The sequence below is a fragment of the Physcomitrium patens genome, chromosome 1, assembly GCF_059467195.1.
Source record: "Physcomitrium patens ecotype Gransden chromosome 1, ASM5946719v1, whole genome shotgun sequence".
In the NCBI taxonomy this organism is placed as follows: Eukaryota; Viridiplantae; Streptophyta; class Bryopsida; order Funariales; family Funariaceae; genus Physcomitrium; species Physcomitrium patens.
The window spans coordinates 14,605,687-14,633,442 of record NC_143410.1 but is presented as its reverse complement, the minus strand read 5'-3'; the positions used below and the strand labels follow the sequence as shown (position 1 = coordinate 14,633,442).

General features: G+C 38.0%; 3 protein-coding genes across 10 annotated transcripts; all 3 read left to right on the top strand.

The window, feature by feature from the left end:
- Positions 1 to 229: 229 nt before the first annotated feature.
- LOC112289641 (uncharacterized) lies at positions 230 to 4,556 on the top strand. 4 transcript variants are annotated; one of them, XM_024535026.3, is made up of 8 exons: positions 230 to 783; positions 1,061 to 1,157; positions 1,372 to 1,595; positions 1,784 to 2,483; positions 2,624 to 2,767; positions 2,930 to 3,127; positions 3,242 to 3,874; positions 3,985 to 4,556. In XM_024535026.3, the coding sequence occupies exons 1-7, from the start codon at positions 670 to 672 to the stop codon at positions 3,871 to 3,873; spliced, it is 2,109 nt and encodes a 702-aa protein (XP_024390794.1). In that variant the 5' UTR covers positions 230 to 669; the 3' UTR covers position 3,874; positions 3,985 to 4,556. The 4 variants fall into 4 exon arrangements, with proteins under 4 accessions (XP_024390794.1, XP_073390655.1, XP_073390660.1 ...); XM_073534554.2 differs by having other exon boundaries at positions 2,591 to 2,767; positions 4,291 to 4,556; XM_073534559.2 differs by having other exon boundaries at positions 2,591 to 2,767; positions 4,271 to 4,556.
- A 13,749-nt stretch (positions 4,557 to 18,305) lies between these two features.
- On the top strand, positions 18,306 to 23,494 carry LOC112282827 (importin subunit alpha-1). Of its 4 annotated transcripts, none has more exons than XM_090250740.1 (11): positions 18,306 to 18,404; positions 18,696 to 18,880; positions 19,152 to 19,251; positions 19,364 to 19,455; positions 19,564 to 19,695; positions 20,047 to 20,232; positions 20,456 to 20,619; positions 20,757 to 20,835; positions 21,097 to 21,225; positions 21,337 to 21,843; positions 22,043 to 23,494. In XM_090250740.1, exons 2-10 carry the CDS (start codon positions 18,764 to 18,766, stop codon positions 21,838 to 21,840), a joined length of 1,503 nt encoding a protein of 500 aa, XP_090106866.1. In that variant the 5' UTR covers positions 18,306 to 18,404; positions 18,696 to 18,763; the 3' UTR covers positions 21,841 to 21,843; positions 22,043 to 23,494. The 4 variants fall into 4 exon arrangements, with proteins under 4 accessions (XP_090106866.1, XP_024376698.1, XP_024376689.1 ...); XM_024520930.3 differs by having other exon boundaries at positions 20,754 to 20,835; XM_024520921.3 differs by lacking the exon at positions 18,306 to 18,404 and having other exon boundaries at positions 18,407 to 18,880.
- Positions 23,495 to 24,436: 942 nt separating this feature from the next.
- Positions 24,437 to 26,716, top strand: LOC141045488 (uncharacterized). 2 transcript variants are annotated; one of them, XR_012217646.2, is made up of 4 exons: positions 24,437 to 24,600; positions 24,724 to 25,266; positions 25,567 to 26,137; positions 26,397 to 26,716. XR_012217646.2 is itself a non-coding variant. In XM_073534575.2 (3 exons), exons 1-3 carry the CDS (start codon positions 24,579 to 24,581, stop codon positions 25,887 to 25,889), a joined length of 888 nt encoding a protein of 295 aa, XP_073390676.1. In that variant the 5' UTR covers positions 24,437 to 24,578; the 3' UTR covers positions 25,890 to 26,375. The 2 variants fall into 2 exon arrangements, 1 of the variants encoding a protein (XP_073390676.1); XM_073534575.2 differs by lacking the exon at positions 26,397 to 26,716 and having other exon boundaries at positions 25,567 to 26,375.
- The last annotated feature ends 1,040 nt before the right edge of the window (positions 26,717 to 27,756 follow it).

Genomic DNA, 27,756 nt, shown 5'->3' with positions numbered 1-27,756 from the left:
CGAATGAAAACTTTGGATGGCTCGCAAACCCCCTGCCACCGCGGCGCTGAGTTACCGTTACGAAAGAGCGCCCGCCCTTGACGGTTTGAAACAATCTGGTTCGGCAACGCTCTTGGGCATGGCTGAGCAGGGTTTGGTACGGGACAGGTTCGACGTTCGGTTCGGTGTTGGGTTCGGTGCATAGTGGTTCAAATTGAAGAGGAGCTCCCGCGGACTTTAGTTGCTGTCTGAGCTCCTCTTCAGTGTCGTCGTCTTCGGATGCGTGTCTGTGTCTGGGTCAGTCCATCGTCAGTCAGTAGTTCTAGGCTAATCTTCAGTGACTCTTGTGAAGCTCCTAGTTCTGTCTCTGTAGAACCTTGAGTGAGAGATTAGTGTGTGTATTTGAGTGTGTGTGTGTGTGTGTGTGTTGGTCTTGTTAGTCGTTTCGGTTCTTCCATTGAGTGTGTCTCGTACATTATTTGGAGGTAGGTGGTATTCTATCTGAATAGGTTGGGTGGTCTTTGTCTGGGTACGTTGTCGATTCCTACTGTCTTAGCTACAGTGTTTGTGGTGTGAATCTCTATTCCTTGGAAGTGAAGGACATTTCATATTGGTGCTACAGAATTATATCGTGAATCCCTTTGTCGTGGTCCGTTTCCCAGTTGTTTGTCTACACCGCATCTGGTATCTATGGACTATCATGCCCTTAGCAGACGAGAGCTCCAGGCGCTGTGTAAGCAGTACAAGATACCTGCCAACAAGACTAATGTGTTCATGGCGGATGCTCTGGCTGCCCTGCTGAATGTAAGTTGTGCCCTCGCCATCTGGTCTGAGATCTTCTTCTTCTTCAGTTTATCTCGCCGTCGTGTATAGGACCGCGGTACCCTTTTTACAGAAGCCAACGGGAAATTGAACCCCCTTTTAACACAAGTGAGCAGATATCTACCCCGAGAAGATGTGGTTGTAAGCGGAAACTAGTATTGATTTCATTTGGATCATCGTTGTTGCCGTCAGTCGCTTGGGCGCATTGATGAGTCTGCTGATTCATAGCGCTATTTTTCTTCGCTTGGATACTTTTCAGGGTGCCGACGAGGATAAAACAGCTAATGTCGACACGCTCGCGGAGGCCGCCCCTGCGGCGCCTGCTGATGAACCAATCCCAGAAGGTGTCCACGAAGGTATACTCTCAGGACACCTGATGCTCTCTATTGGTACAATCTTAAATTTAGCCTCTCCGTAACCTTGTCTCACAAGCACTGTATTATTTTGCATTTGAAGATAAAATCCAGACCTAACTTGAATATTGTATACTCTTTCTGAGTAGAGTCACTCCGTAATTAAGTTCCGTGTTTAAACAACTGCTTTACTATTCTCCCTTGCCCTATCATCCAGGAGTTGTCGAGAATGCCATCGATAATGTTGTAGCTTCGAAGAAGACCAGAGATAGATCTTCTAGAAGAGCTGCGGTTGTGGATGCAGATCCACTGATTGTGGACGATTGCATACCCGCGAAGTCTAGTTCCGGTAGGAACAGAGGAAGAGGCATTGTGGTCCCTGCCCCTACCCTAATATCTGCGGAGCACTTGGACGTTGTGGAGCCTTCTGCGGATTCAAAGGTTATTAATCTCATCTCGTCCTAAGACTTTAAGCAATTTTTATTGTCGGCTCGATGCTCATCACAAACTCCCATTTTGGCTTTCCCATAACCTTGAGTAGCATGCGGAACTCGGCCACAACTTACCATTCGTTCGAACTGTCATTTCTTCCTCAATTCGTCTGAATCTTGCTTGTGTAACATGTGTAGAAGCTTGCGATGAAGAGCAAGAGCGTTAGTGCATTAGTCAAGGCTGCAACTGCTTCAGACATTCCTGCGATTATTTCCGCAGCAATTGGCGTATCTAGGGAGGACAACTCTGACAATATCGATGTTTCACTGGAGGAGGTTCCAGTAGAGGAAGCTTTCGCCGTTCGTTGTGACCGTTCCCGAACAGACGGTGACCTGGATGAACCGATGGAGGGAGATGTGGATGTTCATGATAGCTTGACTAACATTCTCCTTAGCGAAGAGAAAGATATCAAAGGCAGCCTCCCGGGTGCTGAATGTGAGGAACAAGTGGTACCAGAAGTCCAACCCCAGGACGACCTCGTTGCATACATAGAAAAGCTTTCCTTGGAGGAGGCGCCCGTAGATGGTGGTCCAGGGAAAAATGAAGTGCGTAAACGTACCGGGAAAAGAACAGGGAGATCCAAGAAAGCCACTATTAATGATCAGCAGGAAATCCTTGCAGCCGTCTCTTCTACAACAGAAGCCGTCGGTGTCTCTATTGCAGATTTCACTGTAGTACCTACTTCGGCGGACGGTGGCAAAGAACACAAGCTGGCACCTAAGAGACGTGGGAGAGGCAATAAAGCAGCAACTTCCGCTCCACCTCTGATTGAGTCGGAATCATCAGCAGCAGCTGTCGACGTGATGCAGTTCAGTGGCTGCGGGAATTCAGACAGTGGTAACATTTCCTCACCTAAGCCCAATTACACGACATTCTGTGAAATTTTCCATGGATGCATGAGTCTGCATACTAGTCATGACTCAATAGATCCTTGTTGTTTTCAGGCCTATTGCTGACTGTGCCCTCAGAACAAGCAGGGGAGAGTGAGGGAATGATACCCGTGATTAAGAAGGGCAGCAATGCGAAGAAAGAAGCGCATGCGTCCCTACCAGCTACCGACATTGCCGCCCCTGATGGTGCCATTGAAATGCAGCCCACCGGAAGTGACTATGTCCATCATGGTAATCCTCACGTCTCGAACTTTTTCCGTTTTTGTCGCTACTGAGTTGGAACTCAGTAGCTGCGGATGCTGCCGCCCCGGTAACTCATGTGTCGTGCTGAGTTTCCCTTCAGCCACAAACTCCGTCATTGTCCTCTGAAGCGGTCGTTTCTGCCTACCTCAGGTGTCCTTGCAGTAAAGGAACTTCTCCCCGACGCTGGAATTCCAAAGCCCTGTAACACAAAAGCCCAGAAGGCTAAGAAAGGAGCACGATCTACAGAATTCAAGGGCGACCTTGAAGCTCTTGTTGCCGCAGCTGATGATGTGAAGCTTGAGGCTACTGTTCCTGCAGCTGAGGAGGTGGAGCGAAATAACGATTCTGGTAAAATCTCTCAGCTTGGGTACTATCTCTGTTTCCGTAGCTGTTAAGTTTCGAGCTGTCAAGTTTTGTGAACCACCTCGCCGGAGTTGATCTTAACAGCGTTGGTGTGTTCAGCTGCCCACGAAGATTCTGTCGACATGGAGGAGGAATCAGAGATTGTGAAGCCGAAGAGAGTGAAAGGAACTAGAAAGAAGGCCGGGAGGAATAAGGGAGGTAAGGCTAAAGCCAATTCCCTGAATATTGAGGTCTACGTAGACGCCAGTTTCGTGAAAACCGCGGAGGTTATCGAGCCTGATGCCCCTGAGCCTGAACCCTCCGCAAGCGTCGCAAACTGTCACGATGGCGTTTCGTCGCCAGTGAAGAGCCACCTGGGATGTGAATCCCCAGTGAGAAGTCCTTCTTTCGCTCATGTGAGCTCTCCACCTCAAAGCCCCTCCCTTGCCTACATGGGAAACGAGTCGGACTGCGAAATGGATGACCCCACCCCTAATGTTCAGCAGATTAATCAGCAAAGCAGTCCCAACACTTCAATGGTGTTTGCTGACGAGGAAGCAGACAAGGAAAACTCTGGCAGTAAGCACAATGTGACAGAGATCCCGAAGAGCTTGCGCAAGCTTCGAAAGCAAATAAAGGAAGCTATCATCAAGAAGAAAAGCACTCCCGTGTCATCACCTCTGAAGGACATTTCGCTCAATGTGCAATCGCCACTGATGATGCAGTCGCCAGCCTTTTCCTTCCAATTTTGAGGTGCCAACTTTGAATCATAATGTGTCGATTATCATGAATTCTTTTCTTGCGTCGTGTTCCTTTGTGCTCTATACAGCATTGCAAATCACTCGGTTCTTGTTTCCTCGCAGTCTTCCCAGTACTACATCCATGTCGACATATGACCGAGTTTGTTGATGTGAGATCCTGATAGTTTACAAAATATGGCAAAGCCATTACCATTCGAGCACCAACAACTACGACGGACAATTCGAGCTTTCCATCGTCGTTTGCAGTCCCATTAAGTTATTAGACTGGCTAACGGCTTTAGAGTTATGATGCAATATAGTACATCAGATTCGGTAGTACTCTATATCAGTGGACTGATGCACATGCCACTCAGATTATTGACCATACCATACACCCGCCTTGTTACAGAGAATCTTTCGTGTGTGCAGCCTAACAAAGCGTTCCATCAGCTTCCAAGACTAAAGATGTCGTTAGTGAAATGCTACCAAACATAATGGATTCGTTCAAGATAAAACGGTTGAAAGTGTCCAGTTTGGTGAGATTACTAGTCCATCGCTTGTAAAGAAACTTATCCGTCCCCAGTGATGTGGGGATTTAAGCCAGAATGCCTGAACAAAGCCCAATTGCCTTAATTTCCTGTAGCACGACAAATTATGGAAAATTCAAATGCTGACTAGCAACATTGCAGTAAGCATCTACGTGTGTGAATACTAACTAATTCAACATGCAATGCCGATAATGTTGCTAATCCATTACCGTCCTGGACAAATACACACTAATTAATTGTTCACAGTTGCTGCTGTCAGACTATTCCTAGCGAGTTGTTGACGTAAATGCTACTAGCACTGGTGTGACGCATACTACTCCTTGCTTGTATCCATGTTCTACTCCAGCATATTTGACTTAATTCTACCCAGTACTGCTAAGTCGAACCACAGTTGATAGATTATGATCCATCAGCCCTCCTAATCTCTACCTCTACCTTACAACATTTCTTAACATTGTCTTATCTCTTTATCTCTTTACTTACATAAATGTATATAGACAAGTAATAAAGCAATCCAAAATTTTCTTGTAGTGATCCATTCAATTACAATCATGAAAATAAAATTATCTCTACATTAAATTTTCTACCATTAGATTTGCAACCAATGAAAAGGATAAATTTGTTTGCAAACATGATAATTTAATCTTCATTGTAGCAATCTATAATGATAGTTGTTGTAGACCTTAAATATAGAATCCCAAGTAATTGTTTAAAAGAGAGAGACTTGTTACAAATATAACAAGAGAGAAGGATTTGTTACAAACATATTTCACTACACTGCTCTTCTTAGAAGGAAGGTGAGGTTGGCCTTCCCTTCTTCTCATTTGTTCCTTTCACTCCTATTTTGTATTAGTCTTGTTGCAAGTTTTGCATCATAATCTTGGTTGGTGCCTCTAACTAAGAGCTTATACGCTACTAATTAAGCCTAGATCTATTAATGAAAGCTCAATTTTCACTTCCTCATCCTTATTTACATTCTTATTAGGATTTATGAGTGCCTCACTTTGCCTCCATTAAGTCATTCATTAGATAAAGCAAATTTTTGGATGTTGTTTTATTTGATAGATTGGATTGTACATTGTCCTATTTAATTAGTCTTGTTGGTGAAGTAAATCCAATATTAGGTTGATAGGTGTTTATTAGATGTGATTTGAAAAAAACTTGGTTGCATTATTTGAGTTGGTTTGCATTGAAATTCTATAAAGTGTCTCACTTTGCCTTTATATCTTTTTGGAATAACTTGAGAGGTTGAGATTGTACATCTTTTATTTTTTTATTTTTTTATCTAAAATATATTAAGATTCATATTCATTGATTGACTTAACTTTGATAATTGCTTTATTGTCTAAACAATACATTTGGCTCTTCAAAAGTCCAATTTGGGCCTTGATTGGTTTAAGTAGAATAGATCTTTTTGTTGTTTGAAGGACATGTTATGATTGGTTTTGGTGCATTGGATGAAGTTCAAGTCTTTGAAATGGAGGACAATGGTAGTGATGCTATGGACAATAATGAAGATAATGGTGATATTTTCATTGAAGGTAATAAGGATAGTGACAATGAATTCAACTTAGAAGATGTTCCACCTATTAGACTGAAGTTCTAAAATTAATTACATTATGTTTTATATTTATTGTAGTAGATACAATTGTCTCTAGTATTTTTTTACTTCAATAGGATCAAGTTATGGATAGAATGTATTTATGAAGGTTGTTCATTCTCTATAATTATTGTGAACTTGAATTTATTTGGAAGTTTTTCATAAGGACTAGTTTGTATTCTTGATGTTTATTTTTAAAGTCTATCTTTTAAAATCATCTCTCGTTAATATATTTTGTAGAATGAGACTTTTGATTCTGAGTGTATACTTCAATTGTCATATGTATAATACTCAAAAAATTTGGAAGGAATTGGCAAACAATGTAAGAAGTCTTTATGATGGATTATTATCCAAGTCAATGGATTCTTTAGGTGGATGGAGAGGCCCAAAGACATTAGCTTAGATGCACCTATTGGAATTTGCCATTAAGCTCTTTCATGTTAGTTTTTTTAGGATTACTTTTGTATCTTGCAATTTGTTGGGCATGCTTTTTAAGACTTTGGCAACTTTATTTTTATATTATTTAATTTTTATCTTAATTCAACAAAGACATTAGGATTTGAAAGAGATATTTGCATCTTTATGTAAACTGTAGCAATTGATCATATTGATGAAATGAATAAGCCACAAAAGTGGCTCAGAATAGTAGGTATTGTAAAATAAATCATTAAAGAAGAGGAGTCTTATGTACAGTGTCTTTGATGTAATTGGTTTTGGTAGAATGAAGAAGATAATGGTAAAGAAGAAGAAATTTTGACTAGAGAAGAAGAAGTTATTAATGATGAGATTATGAATAAGAGTTTTTTTTTAGTATTGATGCAACAATATAAGTTAAGTCAATGATAGGAGAAAGTGAAGTAAATCAAGTGAGTGAGATGTTGGAAGGTATATCTGTGGAAAGAGGCAAAAGCAAATGGATAGAAGATAGATCCAATTTGCATGTGGATACTACTTTTAACAAACTTAACATACTTAGTATGCAACTTGACCTAAATTCAAGATTGCAAGTAAGAGTTTTTATTGTTCCACTTATGTATTTTTCTAAGGTTTTATATTTTTCAACCATTAATTAATTGCATTCTTATATTGATAGGACCTTTATGTAGAATAAGTTGTGTCAATATGAGTGGTTCAAATATTTTTATTTTAGATGTATTGAGGATGCTGACTAATTCCAACTATGTTTTGATTTCTTTTATCTTATTATTTTGAAATACTTAGGAAATATGGAAATTCAATTTTTCTTAAATGCTATCATTTCAATTCACTCTCTTTACCATATACATGGTTATTTTTAAAAATTTATAAAAATATAAGATTTTTGTAATGGACAATCAGACATATTAGTCCATTTTATTGTAATAATCATGGAATGGATTAATCATAGTGAGAATAAGATTAAGCAAGCTCTCAAAGTATTATATTGATAAGAACTTGGTCTAAAAGTTGAAATATGGTCAAATATTTTACAATTTCAAGAAGTGATATCATTAAATTTTACATAATTGATTTAGTTTTGTCTATGGAATAGTTTGAATATTTATAAAGGTTGAAAGTTTAGATAAAAACTCCAAATTTCTTCATTCATTTTTTTTTATTTTTGCTTTTTATTTATGAATCATTTTTTTTTTATCAAGTATTGAATTCTCATTATTCTTGGTAGATTGGGTGCTAGTTTAGAGTCATATTTTTCATTGAGGAAGCAAAGATTATTAGAGTTTGTTTTTTAGATATGGTCTTGTGAGTAAGTATTGGCATTGATGATCAAACTTTTCATTTTTAATTCGATAGGAATATATGTATATATGTATATATGACATTAAATACCTTAACAAAAAGCAAATTTTATTTCTATTGTATTTCACTACTCACAACTAATAGCAGCATCAAAAGGTTCAAGATATGTCATTAGATATATTATTTTTACTTTTTTAGTATGAATTAAATTTATAATTAATATTTTTTAAAGTAATAACCATCTATAATTTTTTAAATAACTATATTTAGTATTTTTTCAAAATAGTATTTAATATATGGTTGAACTTTATTTTATTTGTAAATTATTCATAAACAATTGCAAGGAAAAAGTTGTCCTTGAGGAATATGTACAAATGTTATGTCCCATTAACATATAGTTGCTACAAAAGCTCTTCTATACTCTTGCTTCTATAGTTTTGAATTGTAATACAGATTGTTATATTGATGTTTCTATATACATATTACTTCTAGTTTTATTTCTTGCTCATTCTGGCCTTCCCTTTTGATAAGACACTCACAAATTTTCTAATTATATAGTTATTATTGAAAGCTCAATTAATTTCTTATGTAGATTTTCTTACTAGTGAAGAAGTAAAACATCAAAAGTTTAACTATGAGCAACATAAAGTGGATGTAAACTTTCAAAAGAGAATGGAACTGTAAGTGCTATTGAAATAAATTGGTTAAGAATATTTACTAAGTAATATTAATGATGAAAATTAATGGGACAAAACATTTTTTCTCCTCAATAAAATTTGTATCTACTTATATGGTAAATCAAATATATTTGTCATTGTCCTTGTATAAAAAAAATTGTGTTCATCAATTTATGCTTTTGCTTGTTTATATTACTTAAGGGCAATAATAACAGCATATAAAGATATATGTATTTTACAACATTGGTGAAGAAACCAATATTGTGTTGATGAATAATATGGATTTGTTTTGAATTTTCTTGAGCCTTTAATTCTCTTGTTGTATTCTCAAAAGAGTAGAAGAAAGAAATTTGAACTTCTCTAAGGTCTTTGGTAGAGACTTTTAAGTAGGATTTTAATGCTGAATGTTGATCCTTTACTTGTGATGTAGTAATACTTCCAAGCTGAAATAGATTATTTGTCCAAGCTTTAACAAATCTCTTCTTTTGTGAAATCCAAGTATTTTTTTAAGTAGTCAATAGCTACATGAGCAATAGTATAAATGTAGTTATTGGAAAAATTAGTCCACTTCAAATCAAAAAGCTCTACAGAATATATACAAATCATAATGGTCTAATTTACAAGGAATAAAGACCATACTAATTCTATTTCGTTTAAAAAATATTTTTACAATTTCCTATCACATTTTTTTTGTGTATGCCAAATATAGAGTAATATATTTGAAGTGAGAAATATCAATTCAATGAAATTTATTAATGCTAAATTCCTATCAACACCTATGTAAATAGGTCGAATTTTTCCATACACTTGTTAAAGTTGGATTAATATCCAACAAAAGAAGGACTTTGTTTTTTCTTTTAAAAAAGCAATATCAATAGTAAATGTGGTATTAAAATTTTTCATTCCAATTACACGTAATATTGGCATTTTAAATCTATTTATTTAGTATGTAAAATCTATGACAATGGAAAAATGGTATCTTTTTGTAAGTTGAATACAATTAGAATGTACAAAAAATAAACAAGTAATTTTATCTTCTTCATCAAAATAATAAGTAAAATGGTAATTAGCACCTTGAAAAGTTTTCATAAGATACATAATAATTGATCATCTCGCAAATGCAATGTGACGTAATTTTTGCCACTCATTATAAATAGTATTAGTCTTATTCTCACATAAGGCAACAACAACATTTTTTAGTGAAGTGCTTGCAGCTAACTATTGTAAAGTTAGTTCTTTTTTGGCTCGTTGCAAATCGCGAGCAAATAAATGGCCTAAAAGAGAAGAAGTAGCTCCATCGTTGTGAAGATGGTTTCAAACTATCAAATATCATTATATACTATTATGCAAACAAGAAGTATGTAACACAAATGGACACCCTATCAGATAACTTGCATTATTTTTTTTGTGAATGTGACAATTTTTATTTTTGTAAATCTCTCTCATGTCATACTTGTAACCAATGCAATTTTTGTCAGAGTTTCATTTGCATATAACATAGCCTTGATTGTCTGCAAATGCATCAATACTATATTTTATTTCTCCTATACTCACAAAATATTCCTCTGGTGATGAATACATATATTCCTCATTTTCTATTGTAAAATGTAAAAAAAATTATAGAATATATATTATTTTTTCTCTATCCACTACACACAATTCTAAAAAGAATATATAGTAGAATAAGATGAAGTAAACTGAGTACATGCATACTTATAGGGCAAGTAGAGAAAGAAGAATAAAAAGATGTTACTACTTGCGTTTGCAAACTTTTGAAATCCATTGAAAATTACATTCAAAATGATGATCCTATTTATCCAACTGTAGATTATGGTCTTAATGATGAAAAAGTTTATACTCTCTATGTACAAAATTGTCATGACGGATGGATTGCTTTAGTAAAAATTTTGGTTGCTTTATTATTCGCTGTCAAGGACAAAGACTCGATGAGGAAAAATATACACCAAAAGGCTATCTCGATATAATAAGTCAAAATATAAACAAGTAGGTATATTAAAAGGAAACTGGAATGGCTATTGCCACAAGACAAGAAACTAAAGACTCTTGAACCTGGACTAGAAGCAAGAAAGGAGTTGACAAGAGTGAAGAAGCCTTCACTCTTGTCTCTATATATACTATCTAACTAGGGGCTACGTGGCGACGTTCTATAGGACCTCCAATATGTGTTGACTTTGTAGGACACATGCCTTGACTTACAAGGCAAGTTTTTCTACGTGTAGGCCACATAGTTAGCTTGATCTTCAAGCTAACAACATGTGTGGCACATGGCCAACTTGTTGACCACGTTTCTAATCCAAAAAGTCAATTAAAGACACCTATGAAGTCAAAGCAGCGTCTAGGAAGTTTCTAGGAAGCTTCTATATTAAATATTATACAATTAACTTACTTTTATCTACTTTTACTTACTTCTACCTATTTCTATATGTAATTATTAGCTTACATGATTATGGCCATGACATTACCCCCCCTTCTAGAGACGAGTTCCACCAGGAGCGGTCATCATATGTTGAGGAAATCTATGATGCGACGAATTGTATTCGCCACATACTCTGATCTCTGTTCTCTTCGAAGATGATTGATAGGGCCTCTCAACCATCGGTAGTGTCCCATACCAGGGCGGGAAGACCACCCAGTTATTTGATCATTATTGAGGCCTTCATAACTTCCTTCGAATAGAATATTCGGAACACCATCAGGAGTTGTTCCTACCTCTAGCAAAATCACCAAACATCGGGAGTCCCTTCCCAAATCGTGATACCAAACGCATTGTATCTCACCATCTGTTCGAGGAAGAACATGTCGTTCTTGAAGATCTTCATCTCGATTGCGTCGTCTTGAAGGTTGTGACAATCGTAATGTCTCGTCCGGCAGATCAGCAAACGAAGGTTCTTGAGTTGAATCTGCTGGTTGTTGGCTCTCCATCTAATTAGCGTCACAAATGCAAAGAAGTTACAAACAAGGATAGGAAATTGAATGTTATCTTGCCTCAATCTTGTCTCTTTTATAAGAGAGATTTTCATCTTGGTTTTGATGGATGTCGTTGATGAAAAACTTTGACTTTAGTTGATGCATTTGCTAGATTCCTGGATGGCTCCCATGTGCGTTCACTAATATCATATCCGCGCCAATGAACAAGATATTCCAGCTTATTTCGACGCCGCCTTGAGTCTAATATCTCTTCCACCTCAAATTCTTCATTATTATCTACTTCTATAGGAGGCGGTGGCATTTGTCTTCTTCCTTGTATATCCACTGTCTTATATGGTTCAAGAAGAGATACGTGGAATACAGGATGGATCTTCATTGACTCCGGTAGATGTAACCGATATGCAACTGGGTTGATCTGTTCAGAAACAGAAAAGGGGCCAAGCCTACGATAGTCCAACTTGTCACAAGGTCGAGTAGTCTTGATATTGCGACGAAGTAGCCATACCTTATCACCGACGTTGATCTGTGGTTGCTCCTTACGATATAGATCTGCGTTTATCTTTTGTCGTTCTTGAGCTTCCTTCAATTGTGTCTTCATTATTGCATGTAACTCTGACAACCGATTTGCCATATCTTCTGCTGCAGGATTATCAACTTTTGAAAAATCAAAAGTATCAAGTCGTGGATGATAGCCATAATTGGCAAAGAAAGGTGTTTGTTGCGTGGAAGAATGTACCGTATTATTATAAGCAAACTCTGCCAATGGCAGAAGGGTTGTCCAATCATCTTATTGGTAGTTGATAGTACACCTTAAATATTGCTCCAAGACTTGGTTTACGCGCTCTGTTTGTCCATCAGTTTGAGGATGAAAAGCCGAAGATAGTTTTATGTCCACTTTTAAAATCTTGAAAAGGGTCCTCTAAAATCTTGACACAAATTGAGTTCCCCTATCCGATATGATATCTTTAGGTAATCCATGATAGCGATAGATATTATCAATGAAAAGCTTAGCTGTTTCTTCACCTGTGATAGATTTTGTACATGGCACAAAATGTGCCATCTTGGTGAAACGATCTACTATCACAAATATAGAATCATAAGATCTTGAGCTTGGAAGATCTGTGATGAAATCCATAGAAACAGAAGACCATGGTTGTTCTGGTATAGGTAATGGCTGAAGAAGTCCGTAAGGTCGATGACGAGGAATTTTTGATCTTGAACAAATATCACATGATTGTACAAAGTCTTTGACTGACTTCCACATTTGTGGCCACCAAAAATCTCTTGATATGAGTTCCAAAGTCTTATTATATCCAAAGTGCCCTGCTGTTGGAAAGTCATGACGTGCTTGAAGAACACGTAAACGTGCTTCTCCTTCTGGAACATATAGGCGTCCTTCAAAATATAATAGATTATTTTTGAACTCAAACTTAGAAGGATCATGAGACTTGGAAGAATTATTCTCGATATCATAAACAAGAGGGTCTGAGGACATACTGGACTGGATTTGCTTGAGAAAAGTTGAATCAACAGTCAATGTTGATTTCATTGCTCGGAGATGAAATTGCTCCGGTTTCAAGAGGACCGTTCTTTGTTGCTCAAAAGCTGCATCTCCTTCTTTTGGTGCAAAATAAGAACGTCTAGATAGGGCATCGGATAAACCTTGTTGTTTTCTTGGCCGATAAGTGATAATGAACTCGAATCTTGACAAAGACATACTCCAACGAGCTTGACGACGATTCAATATGCGTGCTGACATGAAATACTCGAGGTTCTTGTGATCTGTATACACAGTGACTGGACTAGAAGCGCCTTCTAGATAATGACGCTATTCTTGAAAGGAATCCACGATCGCAAGAAGTTCTTTATCGTGGATCTCATAATTGATCTCGGCTGTTGAGAATTTTCTTGAATGAAAAGCTATCGGATGGAGTTTGTCATCTGTTCCCATTTGTGATAAAACTGCACCCAAGGCAAAATCTGATGCATCTGTTTCCATAAAAAATGCCTTGGAAAAGTCAACACGATATAAGACTGGTGCAGAGACAAACGATGTCTTCAAGGCTTCAAATGCTGCTTCCGCTTCTTAATTCCATTGAAATTTATCTTTACTAGTCAAGCATGTAAGTGGAGCTACAACTCATGAGAAATCTTTGATGAAGATCCGATAGTAATTGGCAAATCCCAAGAAACATTGAACATCTCTTACTGTCCTTGGAATCTTCCAATCCACAATTGTTTGGACTTTCTTAGAATCCATCATGAGACCATCATTTGAAATGATGTATCCTAAAAAGTCAACTTGAGTAGTGTGAAATACACACTTTTCCATCTTGGCGTACAATCCTGCATCTCTAAGTTTTTGTAATACTTGACGAACATGTATTTCATGTTCTTCGACGTTCTTAGAATAGATCAGGATATCGTCTAGATAGCAGACGACAAAATTGTCTAAGAATTCACGAAATACATCATTCATGAGATGTTGAAAAGCAGCTGGTGCATTCGTGAGTCCAAAGGGCATGACATTATATTCGAAATGTCCATACCTGGTTCGAAACGCAATCTTCCATTCATCTCCTTCTTTGATCCGTACTAGATTATATGCTCCTCTTAGATCTATTTTTGTATAGATCTTAGCTTGATTCAACTGGTCAAGGAGTCTTGATATCAAAGGTAATGGATACCTGTTCTTGATTGTGATCTTGTTGAGTCCTCGATAATCAACACACATTCGTAAAGATCCATCTTTTTTCTTTACGAATAGAATTGGAGCTCCTGCTGGAGATTTTGAATGGCGTATGAAATTCTTCGCTAAATTCTCGTCAATATATGTCTTGAGTTCAGCCATCTCATCTTGCGATAAACTGTAAATTGGTCCAAATGGTGGCTGAGTTCCTTCCTTGAGGTCGATTGAACAATCATATGGACGATGCTCAGGAAGAATATCTGCATTCTTTTTCTCAAAAACGTCTTGATACTCCTGATATTGACTTGGAATGCCACTTGAAGTCTTTACGTTTTCAGAAATAGGTGCAGCATAAATAGCAAAAGTTGATCATTCTTTTGCTGCGTGTATAAATGCTTTTGCACCTATCAGTACGGGTTTTACTGTACTAGACTTATAATTTTTTACTTGGTTCGTAGAACTATTAATAACGCTTTTGGAAAAGTCAAGTTTACGCGAATTCCAATCTATTCGAGGGTTATATTTTTCTAGCCAGGATAAACCTAAAATAACTAGATTGGACGGGGATTTAATTATGTTAAAAGCTATGTAGCTATCATGACCGTCTATTGTTACTTTTATAGGATGAGTTTCATGAGTGACATCTCCAGAAGACAAGGGACGACCATCTATGACTTCTACATGTACTGGTTTAGGTTTCTGTACATAGGGTATTTTACGACTTTTAACAAATTGTTCATCTAAAAAACATGTTGAGGCTCCCGAATCTAATAAAGCAGAGGCTTTGTAATTCTTAGGTCCTAAATATAAGTCTATTATAAAAGAAGGAGAGGGTTCTGAGGAGAGGATAGGACCTTCATTAGGAATTGTACAAGGTTCCAGCTGCACGGTCCCTATTGTAGCTGGACGAATCCGTTTTCCGACATGTTGTCTTCTTTGACTGTCGTACCCCTCATTTTATAGTTGCGTCGTTTCTTTGGACAATGTTGAGCAGTGTGCTTAGGTTCTCCGCAATATAAACATAATCCTTCTTGACGACGACGAATCTTTTCTTGCTCAGTTAGAGGTTTAAAACGTACCGCGTCAATTTGCATGTCTTCTACTTCCGAATGTACGTTTGGCAAAGATGTTGATGTTGCCATTGAGTAATAACGTTGAGGTTCCCGTGAATGATTCTCAGATCGAAATTCAAAAAGTCGATTATCACATTTTACCGCAAAATCGATTGCTTGACTCAAAGTTTGAGGATCAGGTAAGTTGAGCATCAATTTCTTTACTTCGTATTGCAATCCATAAAGAAATTGACTGATGAGTGCAGCATCATCCCACTTGATGTCAATTGCAAGTTGTCGAAATTGTGAAGCATATACTGTTACTGAGCGATTTCCTTGTCGCAGAATTCGGATCTTATTTGTTGCAACACGAGTTGCATCGTGTTCACCATACATAGATCGAAACTCCGCCAAAAAAGCTTTCAAATTGTCCAATATTGGATTTCGTTGTTCAAGAAAAGACGAAAACCACGATAATGCAGAACCAGAAAGTAGAGTGCGAATAAACCTGACTTGTGATCCTGGAGTTGGATAGCTTTGCGGTTGAAGTTCAATTGCCAATTGTACTTGATTGATGAACCCTCGAAACTTTGATCTCGTACCATCAAATTTCTCAGGTAAGGCAATTCTTGGTTCTCTAGTGCTTATAGGGTGTTGTACAATTGGAGAAGGAACGTGATTTGTTGTAGATGTTGAAGCAGCTCCGATCATCTCTATATCTCCACTTTCTGCTATTCTTGTTCTTTCCTGTGTTGGTGAATTGAGTTGATGCATCGCAAGCATTAACTCCCTCATTTGCTCTTGCATTTGTGCCATTGCACTCTTCATTTCAACAAGCTCTGCCATAATGACACTAAGAAGAAAAATTTGTTTGATATTGCTCAAGACAAAAGAAAAGAAAGACTTGATAACAAAGAAGATACTAAGAACAATATCAGTTTAGAAGTGGGTAATCCGCAAACTTCTAATACGCTTATGTCTTGTCAAGAGGAAGGGGTAATCCACTCTCACTCAAGAAAAACAAAGCTCTGATATTCTAAGTGTACTCTTGTCAATCTGTCAAGGACAAAGACTCGATGAGGAAAAATATACACCAAAAGGCTATCTCGATATAATAAGTCAAAATATAAACAAGTAGGTATATTAAAAGGAAACTGGAATGGCTATTGCCACAAGACAAGAAACTAAAGACTCTTGAACCTGGACTAGAAGCAAGAAAGGAGTTGACAAGAGTGAAGAAGCCTTCACTCTTGTCTCTATATATACTATCTAACTAGGGGCTACGTGGCGACGTTCTATAGGACCTCCAATATGTGTTGACTTTGTAGGACACATGCCTTGACTTACAAGGCAAGTTTTTCTACGTGTAGGCCACATAGTTAGCTTGATCTTCAAGCTAACAACATGTGTGGCACATGGCCAACTTGTTGACCACGTTTCTAATCCAAAAAGTCAATTAAAGACACCTATGAAGTCAAAGCAGCGTCTAGGAAGTTTTTAGGAAGCTTCTATATTAAATATTATACAATTAACTTACTTTTATCTACTTTTACTTACTTCTACCTATTTCTATATGTAATTATTAGCTTACATGATTATGGCCGTGACATTCGCTTATATATATATATATATATATATATATATACTAAAATTTTATAACAATTACTTGATATCTTATATAATACTACAATGATGTTTTATTTTTAATATATATTCTTCAACTTATAAAAATTCTCCAAAAAATATATTTTCTATTTTTTTACTTGCAATCTTTCATAAATAGATTTTTTCTAAATAAATTTAGTTATTTTCTCAAAATAGTAAGTATTAGATTAAAAAAAATTATATTTAAATATGATTTTTTCAATCAATATATGTGCTTTTTTTAATTTTAGAGTTTAAAAAGTAATATATCCAATTTTTTCTATTCCAAAAAAAAAAAATCCATAATATTTGCAAGAAAAAAATAATTACAACTACATCTCTATGCATAAGTTTACAAACATTTGTGTCAATTGCTCTATATTAAGTAGAGTCATCTTCCTTAACTCTTTTCTACTTTGTAATGTTTATTTGATTCTCATTGTTTTGGTGTGTCTTTCTATGTCCTTCTATATTGTAAAATTTTTATTTTTTTTGCATTTACTATTTGAATGCAATTATTATAATAAAAAATAACTTATAACTTAGAAATATAAAATATAAAAAAATCCTCTTTCTTCTACAATTTCTATAATTTTTTCTTTTTTTGTTTTGTTGTGGTTTTACACCATTTTAAATTTGTATTTGAATTCTCATAAAGTTTGTGTTTTGATTATTGCAATAGTAGTAATTTTCAATATTAATAATATTTAATTATTCTATAATAATAACATTAAAACTCTATTTAATTTGAGTAACATATAGAGTAGTTGTGAGTGTTATTCAAAAGAATGGAAGATTTTTATAATACTATTTTTACCTTGGTATTAATTATGCCAATTACAAAAAAAATACAATTTAATTATGAATTCATGTATGCATATCTTTTATTCAAAATGCCAATAAAATTATTAAGAACTAGAAATCAATTTATCAAAAAATATAATTTATCAAATGAGTTAATTTAAGATTTTTGTTAAAATAAAATTCATAGTGTCATCATGGAACTAATATTCAAAATGAATTATCTCTATATATAGTAATATATAAAGGAGAATATTAAATTGATGCAAAAATTTACTAAATCGATCCATCCATCCTAATCATCATCAAAATTCCCTATTCATACATGTTTAATTTCTTAAAATGCACTCCTGTCAGATTCCATAGAATGTTCTACAAAACTCATTAAGAAATGCACCAAAACATCAAGTCTACTGAAGACATTGTCCAACACTGCAAGGGTTAGGGTACTTTGGCTTACCGTAAACTGTTTTAAAGACACACCACAAATAGACGAACAAGACCACAGCTCAAACAGGGAAAAAACAGACAAAAAGCCACGCAACGATCGAAGCGATGACGAAAAATAACGAATTTAGGGCCAATGGGAAAAGGTCTACGCGTGCAGCAACAACTAAGATGTGAACCGCGCAGGGCTAACGCCATGTCGGACGGTCACAATTCAAGGGGCTCATTCGCCCTAGATCGGACGGAGGAAGCAGGAGGGGGGGGGGGGGGGGAGATTCCAGGCGTGAAAAGGTCGGGGTCATTCCAGGGTGTCAAAGGGGCTTCTGTAAGTGAGGAAGAAGATTCTACATAGTGCGGAGGAGCATCATCACTCGTCGCAAGTCCCTTCAAGTGCCCCCGGTACCCTTTTCCTCCATACCTCCCTCTTTCCCTCTGCCCCAATTTCTGTAACCTCCTCTACTCCACCTGGAAAATCCCGTGTCTCACACACTTCCTCTGGATTCGCGAATTCCTAGTTACTCGCTGCCGTTCTTTTGAGCTCGTTTTCTCGTCTCCTCGTGATGTATTGGGCTTGTTTCTGTGTATAGTGGATATATATATATATACATATATATATATACATATAGTTTTTTTTTGGTTTTGTTGTTACGGTCTCGGTCAGGATGTCTCTCCGACCTAATGCCCGCGTAGAGGTTCGTAAGAAGGGGTACAAGCTGGCAGTCGATGCCGATGAAGCTCGCAGGAAGAGAGAGGATAACATGGTGGAGATTCGGAAGAGCAAGCGGGAGGAGAGCCTTTTGAAGAAGCGCAGGGATGGTATGCTTCAGCAGCAGCAGCGCATTTCGTCCGTTACGAGTTCCATTTCCGACAAGAAGGTGGGTCATTTGATTTGATTTGATTTGATTTTTTTTTTCGGGGGGGGGGTAGTGTTAACCTAAGTTTGAAAATTTCTGTGGATTTTTAAATGTTTATTTATTCATTTGCATCTGATCGGTATCATTGTATTCGGAGGTGCGACTCGAACTGGATCTGCTGATATGTGTGCCCCCCTCTGGATCCTTTCGTACTCGTGCCCTTGAATTTGTGCTAGTTGATGTTTATTCCAAAGTGTTCGAGTCATACACTTAATTACCCTCGCCATTGCAGCAACTCGAGAGTCTTCCAGGGATGGTCGCTGGTTTACATTCTGATGATCCTGCCATTCAATTGGAAGCAACCACACAATTTCGCAAGCTTCTGTCTATTGGTATGACCAGGTTCTGTAGACTTGATTTTTTGGCTTAACGTTCATTTTTTATTGCATAGGGATATTTCTACTTCGGTGGGCATATTGGTCTTTAACCTATTTCTGTTTGCAGAGCGTAGCCCCCCTATCGAAGAAGTAATTTCAGCAGGTGTCGTACCTCGTTTCGTTGAATTTCTAGTTCGAAGCGATTTCCCACAGTTACAGGTACCTGTCTGTGTTACCCCTGCTGTTGACCTCATTAGAATAGTTTATTATTAAGCCCTGCGACAAGAGGGTGACATGATGATCTCACACATTGAATGGCCTTCGCAGTTTGAGGCAGCATGGGCGTTGACTAACATTGCATCCGGAACATCTGATCACACTCGTGTTGTGATTGAGCATGGGGCTGTTCCTATCTTTGTTCAGCTTCTGAGCTCTCCTAGTGACGATGTTCGTGAGCAGGTATGAATTGAATGATTTTGGGATATTACTGCTTAACTGCCAGGTGTTCTGCATCTAATGGATAGTTTTGCTTCAGATTTCTATCTGGTGTATCACTGCATCCCTCGTTTCTCCATGAATTTATGTCTTCAGCCCACGCCAGCTGTGTTTACTTGAATTTAATAGGGACTTCTTTGCACTTATAACGCGTATTACACTAAATATCCTCTGCTTTCTTTATCGACTTTATCTATGAGAATTGAATTTTGTGATGGGGTGCATCTGTATTTGGGCCTTAAAAGTGGCTGTCACACTTAAGCCAGGATATTCTATATTCTTCAGTCTTGTGACTACTTTCATAATCCTTTGCAGGCAGTATGGGCTTTGGGAAACGTCGCGGGTGATTCGCCTAAATGCCGTGACCTTGTTTTAAGTCACGGGGCCTTGATGCCACTGCTTGCCCAGCTCACCGACAATACGAAACTCTCTATGCTCAGAAACGCCACGTGGACGCTCTCTAATTTTTGCCGGGGCAAGCCGCAGCCACCATTTGAGCAGGTGTGTATTTTTTGTTTTTGTTTTTTGTTCTATCTACAATCACTCATTGCAATTACCGAAGGATGAATGACTATCATTTTCTGGAGAATTCCTGTAGAGAATGCAATGCAAACAAATTTTTGCTGTAGAATTAGAAGGCTGGCGCTGGTATCGCGCTTTAGATCGAAAGTTGTTTCGATTCCAAATCCCAAATTGATTCAATTTTGCGAATCTCTTCTTGCAGTCCAAACCTGCGCTGCCCGCCTTGGAGCGTCTCATCCATTCCAACGACGAAGAGGTTCTCACGGATGCGTGTTGGGCCCTTTCTTATTTGTCCGATGGCACAAACGACAAAATCCAGGCTGTGATTGAAGCTGGTGTCTGTCGTCGACTTGTGGAGCTGTTGCTGTATGGGTCTTATTTTTCCCTTTTGTGTTCTTATCTTCGTTTTCTTTCTAGCTAGTATTTTATGACACGATTGTTTGAATTAAGCGTGCTCGAGAAGTTACTTCAGAACTGAGTATTGGCTTTGTCGTTCGTAGCAGCCATCCATCACCCTCTGTTCTCATTCCTGCACTGCGCACTGTCGGCAATATTGTTACTGGTGACGATCTCCAGACGCAGGTATGCATGCTTTGATTTGACTTCTACGGGATTATTTCGGTTTTTAGTACGAAGATCATATCCTTTCAGGAGTGGGCTGACAGCACCCTCCCAGTAAGAATGTCGATAATGTACTTATTATGTAAAGGCATTTATTGCACCTTATCTTGAGGTGCTACTGTCCTCTTTTTGGTAGCAATACGTGTTTTTTAAAATTCAGTAAGGAAATAAGGGGGACGGCCTGAAATTTGTGTACTTTCCTCTATTGCTGTTTTGTATCAGTTCATCATCAACAATCAGGCCCTCCCGTGTCTTCTCGCTCTTCTCACCAACAACCACAAGAAAAGCATTAAAAAGGAAGCCTGCTGGACTATCTCCAACATCACTGCTGGAAACAAGGATCAGATTATGGTACGAACTCAAAATCTGTTCTATGATCAAACTTTGGTTTAGATTTGGTTGGTCCCAATCAATCCTTAACTGAGTGGTAATGTTACTGATGTCGTGGATTATTTTCTGCAGGCTGTAATCGACGCCAACATTATTCCACCTCTTGTTTCTCTGCTTGCTACTGCAGAGTTCGATATTAAGAAGGAGGCCGCTTGGGCCATTTCAAACGCTACATCTGGTGGTAGTCCCGAGCAGATCAAGTACCTTGTCACCCAAGGTTGCATCAAGCCACTATGTGATTTATTGACCTGCCCAGACCCTAGAATTGTTACAGTTTCTCTTGAAGGCCTGGAAAATATTTTGAAGGTTGGAGAGCAGGAGAAGGATCTTGGTAACAGTGGTGGTATCAATCTCTACGCTCGCTACATTGATGAAGCTGAGGGCTTGGAGAAGATCGAGAATTTGCAGACTCACGACAACAACGAAATCTACGAGAAGGCTGTGAAAATTCTGGAGACTTACTGGCTAGAAGAGGACGAAGATCAGAATTTTGCACCTGGAACGGAGGGTCAAGGTTTCGCCTTTGGTACTAGCAGTGCCGCAGGAGCTCCGCCCGGTGGCTTTAACTTCGGCTGAAAGGTATGCTTACTGTACTGTAGTGATGCACAGCTTATATTCAGCAATGCATAGGATGTGAACCAGGGTTTTGCTTGTTTCGATTACTATATGGGTAATTCAAGTAGTCACCCATCTAGTGCCCGAGTAGTCATCTGCCCATCCTGATATTCTCCGATCTAGAAATGAGTAAAAGTTATAATACTCTATTGCTGGGGCGCAGGATGAAAATTGGCCTGAAAAGCTGTCAATCTGAAACAAGGAGAGATTGCTGAGGCAGGCTATTCATCTACTGATACTTCGCAGCTGTGACCTAAAACGTTGGTTACGATAGGAAAGTGTCTGGTCCTAAAGAGATACGGGCGCCTAAGCGGTGGCTGAGCACAAGGCTTGGTTGTGGGATCTACCATTCTCTAACCGAACTATTCTGCGCTTAGTGCTGTCAGTTCTGAACTCTACTCGTTCTAACTGTCATCACTTTGTGGGGTCTGGGTTCCATTGTCGGGAACCCGTAATTGTCGCAGCAGATGCTGCAAAGACGTCCTCTTCTCACCTTTGTGTATTGCTCATATAGGGGAGAAGTCCTGCTCAGGGTAAGAGACAGCGTCGTCTTACCCAAAGAGCTTTATTCACGTGTCGCACATCCATGATGTGTCTGGTCCGCGATTGCTTACATGTGGATGAATTCATCCACTTGATAACTTTGAGTGCAGCGACTTCTGCTGCCAACTCTAGCCCCGAGTCGGCTTTAAAGCCACAAAGAGGGTCCCACTTTGGGGAGGTGGGCAGGTTGTCCATCTCGATCACCTCGGTCACTAATCTTTGGCCATGCAATTGTGTGGCTGACTGATATGTCTGTAGCGTCCATGATTGTGGATAATTGCAGACTCTAATTCTAACTGACATCATAAGTGCCACACGGTTAATCGATATCCTTGGCATGTTTGACTTCACGCCATACTTGAGCATAAGCTTGGCGTTAAGGGCTCTACTATGATTTGACTAACCTGTATAGCTGACACACAGTACCAATTAACCAGCTAACAGAGACATATCGTTTAAGTGTCATGCTTCTTCAGCTCTCAAGTTAGTCTGACTGTGTTTAACATGGAATTGCTTCATCTCTAACCGGGGCAACAAATGCGACGGAATCCTAGCTAGCTTATTTCGTTGTAGACTATCCCTACCCTGTTATAAATATATGATCACATTTGTTCGAAGTCTGTCACAAAGCCAGAGTTGGAGTTTTCTATGTAGGCCTCTCTACACTGATATGAGGCTATTCTGTAGTGTTTCGTGAGTTTTAGCTTTACGACGTCTATATATCGTATCCTAGGTTTCCTGAAGGAGGTGCCAATGACAGTATGGCTTTGCTATACCGTGAATGTGCTGTGCACATCGACTTTGTCAAAGTGAATCCAATAATTTGATGTCGTTACATGGGCATCACCACCTCATTCTGATAGGCAACCTTTGTGTTGGGCTTCGTTAGTCGAGTTTGTTCAGGCTAATGTTTGAGTTGTACGAATACGTATTGAGAAGCGTGAGGAGGTCCTTTCATGTTTTCAAGCTTTTCTAGACCCTGGGCCTTGTAAAAGGTTGCAGTGTGCTATGTCCAGGAGAACCTGTGCTCCCTTCATTGTGATTGAATATCCTAAATTAAATACGCAATCTACATACTGGTGTGAGTAATGAAGCTTCAGGTGTACTGGAGTTGGTTCTCTTGTGTTTAAACACCCTTACGGATTGTCACTTTTTATCATCCATCTATTCGCTACATGCTAGTTATCCTGCTCTATGAATGAGATGTTGGTCCAAATTTTCTGAATGCTGGGTACGAAACTTTCTGTTAAACCCTAGCTAATAATAATGCCACTGGCCCAAATCAACTTTCCACCTTCAGATATCACTGGAATTTGTCTCTCATTCAGCGAGAGAAGATAGATTTGATGTACTCATGGCAAATGATATTAACTTCTTTTAGACCAGAATTTCTGGTTTTGGTGATTTGGTAGATGTAGACTTAGTTAAGATTGTTTATCCTTGCGTTGGCTCATTCCTTACCTGTTAGTGATGCTTACAGCGTTCTGTTCTTTCAAACCCATTTCAAAGACGCTTCTGAAGAGGTGCTCAACCGTCGTGACATTTGATGTAGCTGTGGCACTTCATCACTCCCTCTTCCATTCCCCAGTTTCTGTGGCACTTCATCACTCCCTCTTCCATTCCCCAGTTTCTGAGGCACTTCATCACTCCCTCTTCCATTCCCCAGTTTCTGAGGCACTTCATCACTCCCTCTTCCATTCCCCAGTTTCTGAGGCACTTCATCACTCCCTCTTCCATTCCCCAGTTTCTGTGGCACTTCATCACTCCCTCTTCCATTCCCCAGTTTCTGTGGCACTTCATCACTCCCTCTTCCATTCCCCAGTTTCTGTGGCACTTCATCACTCCCTCTTCCATTCCCCAGTTTCTGTGGCACTTCATCACTCCCTCTTCCATTCTCCAGTTTCTGTGGCGCCTTATCTAATGCTGTTTGGCCATACTTCTGGTCAAGTGCACGTTACATCTTTCAACTTAAAGTGATGGTAGCATTGATGACCAGAATCGTACCAGGAGGCTGACATTTACAGAAATGTTGGAATTCCACCCACCAGACGAACACCCTGACCATGGACTGGCCTGCCACATGAAGCTCACCAAGCGTTGCTGAACATCTGGCCTGGATCCAACGTTCTCTAAAAGCTGAATAATTACATTTCATCATGTCGATGGGCTTTGATGATCGTGAGGACAATCCAGGACCAGGATCTTATTACTTGAACTACAAACATGTTCTATTGAATGCACCTGGATATTCCATGGGGTTGCGCCCTGACTTGTGGTTTGACCATGATAAACCTGGACCAGGAACTTATAACATGCGGAAAGATTTGAACGACAGTCCGAAGCATACGATGGGGATCCGCTGCTATAAAGTCAGCCCGCTGAATTTGCCTGGTCCAGGGACTTATGATCTCACTCACCACCACAATTGTACAAATATTCGAGGTCCATGCCACTCAATGGGTGAGAAGATTATGTACTTCCCCGATGGGGGAGTCCCAGGACCAGGAACATATGACTTGCGGGATGAGATTTCACTCCAATCTGTTGGAAAATGTATCACTATGGGAAGACGGTTTAGAAACGGAGCACCTTGCACTCTTGGTTCCAAGATTCCATGGTCTGCACCTGTCTCCGCCAGATACAGCATCTCTGACAAACCAGGTGTTTGCTTGTTCCAGCCCTCTTCACCCGGGCTTGAAACACACAGATCTCGCTCTTCAGAATTTGCTGGCCCCATGTATACGATGGGCCAGAGGTTCTATCGCCTTCGGAACAGAGTGGAGAGGAGACACATGTGTTACTCTCCTCCCACCAAGTCCAAGCCCACTAAAAGCGCCATCCATGGTAAGCCTGCGTCAATCGTTGAACCTTCAAAGCCCAGTAAGCACACAGAAGTATGATTTCTATTGCGGAGGAGATGAGGAATGTCTAGAACTGGAAATAGCGTCGTCATGTTCACAATCCTGCTGTAAAGCTTCTGCTAGAAGTCCGTGTTCATGTAGTATGTATGTGATTAGGAAGCAGATCTTTTTTTAAGCAGATGTGTACTACTTGCTTTGATAGTAAACAGATTTTCAATCTAGTTTGAATCCAGGAAATAATCTCGTTCAACTCATGTCGGAAGGTCACAATGCTGTGTTGCAGTTCCGCCCAAATCAGGGGCTGATGCCACCACATTCAGCCCCCGTATGCTCAAGAAATTTCTAGAACACTTCCCCCAAGTCGTCAATGTGGAACCAACTCCTTCACCTCAAGTTGGAATTCACCGCAAGTACAGCACACATGTACATTCACAACCTTCTATTTCTGTTGCAACCCAAACTCCGTCAGCGCCACAAAAGGAGGCAATTCCACCTGCTGCTCCTAAGTTGAATGCATGGATGGAGGTCAGCAAAAACTTGCAATTTGTTCGCACGAGGCTTTCTGCAGCAGCTAGAATTTCGGATCCTGAATCTCCTCCAGAGTGAACCCAGCTTCACCTTCGGGGCTCACATCACTGAAACTTATCATCCCTCCTCATCATCCTAACAGAAGGTTGATCAAATCGCAAGACCTTGTCATGGTGTTTGTGCTCAACCATGGAAAGGATGAATCCAGGCTCAGCCTCTGGGTGTCTGCTTTAACCCCTAGGACAAGTTATAGGTAACTTGGACGAACTTGCCATAGAGAGCAGAGCCAGGATTCTGCATCACAGATTTATTCATGTGTCGAAGAGGTAATCTACTTCAATTGTTGCCCTATTGTTCATGTCTCACTGGCATTGTCGTAGTGCCTTTCAAGCAAGTGGATGATATCATTGTCACACTTGATTTTGTGGTCATTGTCCGGGAAATGAGTTAGAGTATCGTGTAATGTTGCACTTTTCATGAAAGAGAGCTTCGTGAAAAATCTGTGCATCTGTTGTGTACACTTTTCGATTTTACAAAATTGATTTGATGTCATGCATATTTTAATACTGGATTGCCCTTCTGCAGCTTCAGAAATATCACATTCTCAAAGCTTCACGTTTGAGCAGGTGCACATGGCAACTACACCTTACTCTGCATGACTAGTTCTTTGGCTTAAGCTTTCATATATATATATATATATATATATATGTATACATACAATACATTCATGTGGGCCTAAATGATATTTAAATCATTTGGTTGTCAATATGAAAATCTTAAAGCCATAGACCATTGCAAATCCAGTATTAAAATATGCATGTTAAGGAAATTGTTAGGTGGATGCATTTTCATTCCACACACCTATGTAGACACACCCTTGTAAAAAAACTAATTTTGATTTCAAATTATGATTCTTGTTATATTTAGAGAATTGTTAACACAACATTCCCAAATTGGTATTGCTACATTCCACATGACTTCCACGCAACTTAAATTGACCAAAAAACATGCTTCTAATATGATGCATTTGACAATCTCATATTTAATTCCAATATTGATTCAAAAATAGAATAAGTAAAAAATCTATTTATGTTTTAGGTTTATGATTATTTTTTTTTGAATTAAATAATCTTTGAGGCAAATATATATATATATATATATATATATATATGTATTTTAAAAATTATTTTGTGATTTATTTTTTTTATAAAATATTCATTATCTCCTTTTCAACCACCATTCTTTTTTAAAACAAAGAAAGGAAAAAATGCACAAAAGAAAGAAACATGTTATTAGCAAGTTGTCTATGTAGAGGTCATGTGGAGAATATAGTAATTGATATTAGTATTGACATATTCTATATTTAATATTACAACACTAAAAATTGACATAACCTTATTCATTTGTATTTTACAACTTTATATTCTAAATTTTTAAATTTATTTTATTAGATCTAAGATGTAGATGTTTAAAAAGAAATTTAAAATTTAAAATTTAGATTAAATGCTTTTAAAGTTTTTATCTTAAATCACAAGAAATTTGATTATTATTAATAGATATTTGTATTCTATTTGACTTGTAATTAAAATTTAAATATTTTTTAAATTAAAATTTTAAAATTTAATTTATAAGTTGCTTTTGAAAAATATTTTTATATGATATGATAATATTTATATATTAAAGTATATATATATATATATATATATATATATATATATATATATATATAGCTTTAAAATTTTAAACACATAATTTTTTAAATCTATTATTTTTAATAAATATTATTTCATATAATGTACTTAAGTTAAAAAGTATCTATAAAATAAATTAGTAAATTTATTTAATTTATAATTAAATATAAAATATTAAAATATATTATTTCTATTTTTTTTACAAAAAGAAAAGAGATTATTTTCAAATATATAATACATAAATCTTTTAAACT